This window comes from Netta rufina (assembly GCF_964035555.1).
Source record: "Netta rufina genome assembly, chromosome: 1".
Taxonomy (NCBI): domain Eukaryota; kingdom Metazoa; phylum Chordata; class Aves; order Anseriformes; family Anatidae; genus Netta; species Netta rufina.
The window spans coordinates 164174691-164183467 of NC_140123.1; the positions used below are offsets into that span (position 1 = coordinate 164174691).

Consider the following 8777-nt stretch of genomic DNA (forward strand, 5'->3'; position numbering starts at 1 on the left):
CTCACTGAGATTTCTGCGTTGGCGTGGGTACTGGTTAATTCGGTGCCACAGTAACTAATTTCATTCAGAGCTTGCTGGGCTTTTTTTTTTAATTTATTTTTTTATTTTTTTTCTGTTTACACCACAGCGATCAATCGATCGAAACGTGCCCAGCAGCGTTTGCCTGCTGCGTGCCTGCTGCAGCTGAGCCTCCGTCCCTGCCTGCACAAAGACCGCCAGCAGGAAGCGCGAGAACGAAGCCGACTTTTATTCCTGCCCTCTCGATAGCATTTATTTTTTGGGGGGGTTAGATCTGAAATGAGCCGCGCTTCTTGCTAACATAAGCAAGAATCTGTCGGCATCAGAGGAAAAAAATAAATTAGATTTCCTCCCACTTATTGGCACAGATGCTGGGTGTGTGTCTGTCCTGCCCGACAGCGGAGACCTCGGTGGGTTTTGGCTCCTTAATGCAGCAGCCTGGGGAGGAAACCCCGGCTTGGACCCCCCGAGATGCAGCGGGTGACAGGACAAAAGCCAGCACGCTCCTTTCCCTCCCACATCGCCTGCTTTTCAAGCAGCTGTCAGCCAAAAAGCGCCGCAGTGCGAAGCAGCCCCACGGAGCCCCCGCTCCATCCTCCCTCCATCCTCCCAGCCCCACCGCCCCGCGCCCCATAAGGGCCAAGCGGGACGGGGTGGGGGCACGGGGAGGGGATGGGCAGATTTTGACCCCAAATGCCGAAATGAGGGAGCCCCGCTGGGGAAGATGTCACCTTCCCGCAGCAGATATCGCTGCAGACACCACAGCCGCCTTAACCCCTGCGGGGCCGCTCAACCTCAGCCCCTCTTTACCCCCCCCCCCCTGCCCTGCTGGGGGCAATTTGGGGCCAAACAACCCCCGGCCCGCCGCCCCCCGCCCCGGCCACCCCCCTACCTCCTTCCTCGGGCTGCGGCCGCTCCCCCCGGCATCCGCCGCCTCCGCTGCCGGTGCCGGTGCCGAGCGGCGCCGCTCCGGGAGGCGGCGGGGGGCGGGGATAACGGCGGCCGCTGCCCCCCCGGGGCTCCGGGGGCTGCCCCCAGCGCGGGCACGGGGACCCCCCCCGAAAACCTCCCCTGCCGGGGGAGGGAGCGCTCCGCCGCCAAAGGCAGCCCCGGGGCGGCCGGGCTGGGGGGCAGCGGCCGCCCTTAGGGCAGCGGGCAGCGGGTACCGGGGGCTGGTCCCGGTGAGCGGGTACCGGGGGTGCTGCCGTGGCACCGGGCACCGGCAGGGATGCTCCAGCTGCCCCGGGGGGCCTCAGCTGCTGGGGAGCATGGGCAGGGGAACAGCGCAGCTGCTGTGTCTAGTTATATGTCTATTTATTTACCGAATTATTTATGTATTTACCTATTTCTTTATTTATCTACTTATTTATTTACCTATTTTTTTATTTATCTATTTTTTATCTATTTTTTTTATTTATCTATTTATCTATTTATCTATTTATTTATCCATTTATCCATTTATTTATCTATTTATCTGTTTATTTACCACGTACCCAGGGAGATCTTCGAGTTTGACCCCAAAACATCCCCCAAACACCGCCCGCCGCCCAGCCCCCCCCCAAGGGCTCTGCGGGGCGGGGGGCGCAGCCCCGTGCCCGCCGCACGTGCGCGCCCGCCCAGGCCACGCCCCCCACCGGAGCCACGCCCCCCCGGACAGAAAGCCACGCCCCTATCGTGACGTCACGGCGGGGGCGGAGCCGCGCGTCCTCTTTCGAACGGCGGCGCGGGATGGAGGCGCTGCGGCCCTTCGACAAGCTGCCGGCCGTCAACTCCGCCGCCCTGCTGGTAGGGCTGCCCCGGGCCCTCAGCCCCAACCCCAATCCCGATCCCAATCCCGATCCCAATCCCAGCCCCGGTCCCATCCCCGCCGGCCCCCGGTCCCTGCCCCTCCCCCCCCCCCCCCCAACCACCACAGCGCCAACGGTCGCGCTGGCCCCGCCCACCTCCCCTGCCCCCGCCCACCCCCTGCCCCCGCCCACTTCCCCACTGACCACGCCCACCCCGCCGCGATAGGCCGCGTCGCGGCCGTATGCAAATGAAGGCCCCGCCCCCTCCCCCCCGGGGCCGGCCCTGAGCGCGCCGCCTGCCGCCCGCAGCTGGTGGGCGCGGACGGGAGCGCGCAGCAGCGGCTGGCGGAGGCCGTCCTGAGGGAGCCCAAGGCGTTCAAGATCAGCATGTGAGTGCTGAAAGCTTTCGCTCTGCCGCAGCTTCTCCTTAACCTTCTACGCGTGTTGGTGTCAGGGCGTATCTTGCTCGTGGCTTCCTGTAGTTTCTGCAGGTTTCTGTCCGCCGGTGCCTTCCTCGCTCACCCGAAACAAAGCGCCTCTGTTCACAGACTGGCAGACCGAGCTGCAAGACACAGAAAAGGAAGCGTTCGGTGTAGCCTGGCCACTGGGGAAAGCCAGAGTCCTTAAGATTAATCGCTAGAAGCAATAGCTTCCAAGGAGACCCAAAGCAGCGCGTCTCTTTTGGCTTCCAGAGATGAAGTGGGTCAGGAAATGAACAAAAATCCCCGAATTTCAGTTTTTCCAATCTGTGTTTTGGGCGGTCTTCCAAAAACATGTTATTGACAACTTTCTTCCCCGTGGAAAGCCCAGACACACACTACAGCTGCCTTTTTTTCCGCCCCACCCCAGTGGAAGAGACGCCAAACCCCGTAATTCTTCCCACAGCTGCATGGCGGTGGCATTGCTGTGTAGGAGGGCACCTTAACTGGCAGTGCATGTGCAGGCGTTGACACACTTTAACTGAAACTGCCTAGCAAGAGACAGAGGTAAAGCCCTGGGGCTCGCTTTGTTAGAAAGGCCTGGTGACAAGGAAATGCGCTGACAATCATCTGCCTCTGTGGGGAGAGCTTTCTCTGAGTTTTGTTACGCTCTATTAAGCCTCTTATTATAAATATCTGAGATTAACAAGTCCACAGCTGCCAGCAGCTATGAATAGGCTTAAGAGGTGAGAATCTAACTTAAAGAATCTCTGTGTCTCCTCGGTGCCTAAGAACTTCAAGTTAGCAGGAAGCCAGCTATGCTATGTAGCGAACAGCAGTGGCAGTGTGGTTGTGGTTATGCGGATGCTCCCTTGCCAAGCTATTTGGTTAACCTGGCAAATTTCGTTATCTTTCAGCCACCTGGCAGCATCCCTCCCCTTACCTGCAGAGAGGGACCACCTTCGGCCCAGGATAGATCTGATCGTATTTATTATCGACATCAAGAGCAAATACAGGTAAAAGGAGGGCAAAAATTTGAGAGGGGAAGCTGATATTCCTTCTTGGATTGATGCCTAAATCTACCTTTTTTTTTTTAATTGTGTTAGAATCACGGGGTATTAAACCCAAGACTTGTTGTGGTAGAAGAGCTCGGTGATGCATGTAGTGTTTTTTTTCCTCTAGCAGTGGATTAGGGTTGAACTGCTCTGCCCAGTGATGTGCATCTTGTGCTGCAGCAGAGCAGGCAGAATTTCTTCCTGGACAGGGGGCGATCTGAACTGAGCTTTGGAAAGATGCTGTCTCTACAGCCCCACCATCATTTCTATCTAATTTTAATGTTCTGTGCTATGTTGGCAGCTAAAACATGCTGGGCCGGGCTACCTAATAACCAGCCCGTGCTGTGCCTGTGTTCCCACCCCACTGGCCAAGTGGCAACAGCACTGCACAAGTCCCCAGGCAGAAAATACAGGCCTGCAGGGACTGATCTCTTCTCACATCTTGTGCTCATCTTTGTAGGAATGATTTTGTGTTCCCAGGCCGCAAGTAAAGACTTGCTTGGGCAGAGAAGTCAGCATTTTCTTACTTACTTAACTTTTGACTGATGATCCTGGACTCTCATTTACCAAAATGACAGGCCCAGCTGCATCCTTACAGCACAGATGGTGCTGCAGAAGTGTGTGGGTTGCCTTTGCTGAAAGAGCCTAAGTAGTACTGAAGTCTCGTTGGATGCTAATGAGTTTGGATGCTTAGTGCCCACAAACCTTGGAGGGCACTTTTCAAACTAAAGTCTTACTGTTGAGTCTCGGGTGGAAAAGATATTTTATGGATTATTAAACAGCTGTGGGTATTTCGGAGGTCTCTGATGCCATGCTTTTAACATAAAGCCTGGTTCTGCCGGCTCTCAGATGGGCAGATGTTAACATCGGTGGGTTTCCAGCTGCGCTTCTGAACGTTATTCCCTTTGTCCTTGTGCTGTGCTGGTTTTACCTCCCTGTCCAACTGGATTGTCTCTGCTTTTCTGACAGCTTGAAGAATGTTGAAGCTTCGCTAGCTCATGTGGATGCCAGCTTCTTCCTGGGCAAAGTATGCTTCCTTGTCACCGGGGGTACGTATGGCATCTGCCCTCTCCCTCCTCTCTGAGCAGCACAGCTCACTATTGCTTTCCTTAGAACAAGGCAGTGGCTAAATTTGAAACAAAACAACAGTGGCCAGTGGCTTTATCAGAGCTTTGTTTAAATTAAATCTGAGCTCATCTGCCTGCTCTTGTTTTCTTAGCTAAAATATGGTTCTATTCTCTCGTGCTCACTTGACCTCTACATTTTGATTTTGCCAATCAGACCTCTCTTGTCTGCCCCTCGCTCCTGAATATGAATTGTGTTATTAATTTTTTTTCCTGTGCCACTGCAGAAGTCTGCTCTGTCTGCTCTTGCAGATCAGTCTTAATGGGAGTCTCAAGTAGCAGTGAGCAGCATATGATCCTCTGGTAATAAAATGAACCTAAATGGATGAGCTACTAAACTATTAAGTATAGTTTTAATACAAGACTGGTATCCCTGCTGTGTGCTGTCTGGCCCCATTGTGTCTCTAATATTTCTCTCTGCCTCCTGAGTGGAGAGGATGCTTCCTGCATCACCTCCCTGCTTCAGCGCGGGGGAGCTGGAGGGGCCATCCCATCCTGCTCGCTGTCAGAACAGAGGTGCTGTGCCCCTGGAATTTGGGGGTCAGGAGGCCTAATTTGGGGGCGAGGAAGAACCTTAGTGTTGCCTTGTGCTGTGGCTCTCCTGGTGGAGGGAAGTCCTTGGAGAAACCAACACCCTGCGATACCCCAGGAGGGCTTCTGATTAACGAGTGGAAGGTTCTGCTCCTGCTGACAGTGTGCTGACGGGTCCCGTATCCCAAATGCTAGCATTGCAGCACCCAGTAATGTGGCGATACTACTCCTGCTGTCGGCATTACGAAAGACTTCTGTGCTAATTGCACCGCACATCTTGTACCATTCTGTTTGTACTGCTCACTGGTGCCTTACCTTCTACGATGCTCTCGGAATTAGCTGCGGCTCATTTTGCAGATGCAGAATATCTTGGTGCTTCTCGTCGCTGAATGATGATTATGGGGCTAGTAATGCACAAAAACTTTTTCCGTAGTTGGCAGGGTGAATAACTGCAGCATAGAGATGAATGCCATCTGGAAACTGAGAGACACCTACTGCAGTCCTGTGCTGTTGTGTGAGCTGGAGGTAAGGTGCCTGTTTGGTGTCGGAAGGGATTTGTAAATTCCACTGCTCTCTGATCTTTAGTAACACTGTTACATTAGCAATAAATACATCTACGTATGCTACTGTCACACGAAAGTAGCATCAGAGACCAGACTCTTTTTACCAGAGCGGGTTCAACAGGTACAGGAGTCTGACTGTCCTTGAAAAGGGTCTTCTAGATTTTCTGCACCTTCCCGTGCCACTTCAAAGCCTCAGAAAACCCAGTCTAAGTTTATGAGAAACTTGTCTCATACGAAAAGCCTTGGTACACTTCTTCCGTGAGGCATTTTCTCTTCCTGGGAGCCCCTGAGCTGTTTGCTCCGTGATTTTTATTTTTTTACTTTCCTGCACAATGCTTCTGTTAGCTGGGCTTTGTTGCTTCACAGGCTGTTCTGCAGTCTGATATGCTCCTCTTCAGACCAAGCAGGTAACTGGAAAAAGCTGGCAGGAGAGTTTGGCATTGAGCAGAGGCACGTCTTACTTTCCCATTTAAGCATCATTCCATCCTCAGGGACTGCTTCCCTATCAGCAGATAACATTTGTGCCTTTGCCAGTTCCTCTGTTTGCCCCCCCTCCCCTTTCTCAGCAAATCAGAATTAGTGAGTTTGGGCACTTGAAACTTTCTTAGGGTTTTCAGCTGGCAGAACGCAGCTAACATTTGGGGAGTAAATTGATCTCGTGGGTGTCCTCTTTATCTAGCAGCTCTGAACCATACTTAGCTCTGGTTACAGTTCTTTATCACAGCTACGCAGTGCTTTTCTTTTTCTGATATTGATTAAATAGCTTCTCCATTTTGTTTGCAGTCGGAAAAGATACAAGCTACCACTGCTCAGAGACTTCTCCGGATGTTACAGATCTGTGCTGGTCACGTACCAGGAGTTTCTGCCCTGACTTTTGGCTCACTGATGAGGAGCTCTGCTGACGACTAGCTTCTTGTTGTGAGAACTCATACAGGTTCATCACTTTTCTTTACTTGCAGGCATTCAAGCTGCTGCTGTTGTTGGAATCACCTTAGGAAGCTTTCTTGCCTGACTTATTACAAACACTCATGCAGAGCTCTTTGTAGTTGCTAGCCTGTCAAAAACGCTTGATTCCTGTTGAGTGGATAAGGTATAGGTGGGGAGGGAGGATAGTTTGGATTGGGATAGTTTGAATTAGGGACCGCTAACTGTTACTACATCTGAATCCCGTTTCATGATGAAGTTTAGATCTCACCCATTTGCCAGTGGCCAGGAGCTACATGTTTTAGTGAGAGAATATCAGAAGAACAGCCCACTGCCCGAAATGCCGTGTGTCATGGTTGAATATCTTAGTTCCAGCAGACCAAAGGTGCTAGAGGTGAGGCAGCATTGCTTCCTTGCAATTGGCATACAGTACCTGGGACTAATGCAAAACCTTGGTGCCAGATTTTGTTTCCCCACCAAGAGAATAAAGGGGTGAGGAAGGCCATCCTGCAGCTTCTAGATAGACTGCAGTTGGCAGCTAATGATCCAGCTGTGTGAGCATCTGCCCAGCGAAGGGCTCAGCATTTCCGCGCCTGGTACATAATTGGGGAGGAAGGGAGTAAAGAAGATAATCTAGCACTTTAGCTTTCTTTTATATCTTTAAAGAAAAAAGACTCTGTCTCTTAAGCCCAGGATAATGTGATTTGGACAGCTGTGGACTCTTCTGCTGCAAGTCAGTCCCTGCAAACCGAGGAGCAGTTCTGCAGAGAGATCTAACCTCCGAGTCAACAAACGAGGAGGGCTGTAACTCAGAGTATAGCAGTACTTTGTGTTACAGCCCTGACGGGCATGCCACTGAAGGAGAAACATGCAGCTTCTAGTGGAAATCAGATCTTTTTCCCAAACTAAAGAGCTCCAGAGAGCTGCAGGACTGCACTTGTCCCTCCAGCATCCCTAGGGCTGAGGCTGTGCACTCTGGAGCTGGCCAGAAATGAAATACAGCAAACTGGACTATAGCAGCATACTGGAAACACGGTGTTGGCTTGGAAACTGGGCTTATACTGTGTATAGTCCCTTACCTAACAGGTTCCCATCAGCAGTAACTCATGCCTTATTCTTACTGTCAGTCCATAGTGATTTTTTTGATTTCTAAGTTAATAAAATGTATAATATTTAAAAGCTCTGAGTGTGTTTTTTTGTTTAGGTGTGTGGTATGGGCTCTAAAACCTACGAACATGTTTCTCCAGCTTGTCCTGGCAGTGAAACTGCTCCTTGCTGGCATTTTGCATGTTGTTCAGTTCAGTTTCTTGATGGGCTGCAGTCACCGTTTTGGCCACGTGGTGGTGGCAAAAGCTTTCCAAATCTGATCCTTCCTGTGAACTGAACTGAACCACCTGCCAGAATATCGTGTTTCTTGAAATACCTGGATGTTGCTTACCCAAAATTGCACGCCAGGTAGAAATGAAGTCAAGAGAATCTGCTGAGCTCCCCTTTGGTATAATTTATTGAATCCCTGCTAGTCTGCTTTAACGTCCCTGGGTGCGGAGCTCTGGCTGTGTGTGCTGTTTTGCTTTGCCTGTTTCTGACATCTGCCCGTGAGCAGAAAGCAGCACTGCGGGCTTCATCAGCTGTGAGTGTTGGCAGCCCTTGCGAAGACAGCCCAGCAAGGCACAAAGCCCGTCTCCTTGCTCAGAGGACACGCAGCGTTGCTGGAACAAAGGAGCCGAACCAGTCAGCTGTGCTACAGAGTCCAAAAGGGCTGGACTCTGGCTAAATCCCAGCGGAGAAAGAAGTGCAAACACTCGTGGCCACGTAGGAAGGACGGGGCCTCGCCAGGACCTCACCACTGGCACCCAGAGACCGGTTTCTCTGTTGGCTGTGCTGGCTCGGCCTCGCTCTCACTTTGTGTCCCTCCAAATAAACTGAGACCGTGGTTCAGAACAGACTGGTTTCGATTCGCTCTCGACGTGCAGGTGCAGCCTGGGGGAGGGGAGGGAGGCCTGCGGCACGGAACGAGAAATGAACGAGTCTTTGGTGTCCTCTGCAACCGCGGTAGGGCCGGGAGACTTCCGCCACCTAGGCCGTGCTCCGGTTGCCTCTCAGAACTGCTGGCCTCAGCCTCAGGAGTGATTTCTCTGGCTGGGCTTTCTGAACTGGTGAAAATGAAACTTTCTTTGGTTCTCCCGGAACGCAACCCCCGTGCGCTACTGCCTGGCACCTTCAGACATAGTGGGCTGTGTTCCATCGCTGCGTTAGATACAGAAATTTTCTCCTTCTACCTCTTTCAAAGGAGAAAGACGCCGTTTGTGCTGCCTACAGGTGGCTGAATCCTAGCTGGTACAAAATCAAAGCTAGT

The 8777-nt window shown here is 52.1% G+C and overlaps 1 protein-coding gene across 4 annotated transcripts; it reads left to right on the forward strand.

Moving 5' to 3' along the window:
- The first annotated feature begins 1713 nt into the window (after nt 1–1713).
- Nucleotides 1714–7594, forward strand: CENPM (centromere protein M). Of its 4 annotated transcripts, none has more exons than XM_084306414.1 (7): nt 1714–1803; nt 2115–2194; nt 3142–3240; nt 4249–4328; nt 5368–5459; nt 6281–6431; nt 7110–7594. In XM_084306414.1, exons 1-6 carry the CDS (start codon nt 1747–1749, stop codon nt 6404–6406), a joined length of 534 nt encoding a protein of 177 aa, XP_084162540.1. In that variant the 5' UTR covers nt 1714–1746; the 3' UTR covers nt 6407–6431; nt 7110–7594. The 4 variants fall into 4 exon arrangements, with proteins under 4 accessions (XP_084162540.1, XP_084162542.1, XP_084162541.1 ...); XM_084306416.1 differs by having other exon boundaries at nt 7134–7594; XM_084306415.1 differs by having other exon boundaries at nt 7115–7131.
- The last annotated feature ends 1183 nt before the right edge of the window (nt 7595–8777 follow it).

Bases quoted from the DNA above. Each gene is read 5' to 3' on its own strand.
- CENPM (XM_084306414.1), top strand. From the start codon at position 1,747: ATGGAGGCGCTGCGGCCCTTCGACAAGCTGCCGGCCGTCAACTCCGCC. The intron at 4,329-5,367 runs GTACGTATGGCA...CTTTTTCCGTAG, and splicing joins ATGCTTCCTTGTCACCGGGG to TTGGCAGGGTGAATAACTGC. The intron at 5,460-6,280 runs GTAAGGTGCCTG...TTTTGTTTGCAG, and splicing joins TGCTGTTGTGTGAGCTGGAG to TCGGAAAAGATACAAGCTAC.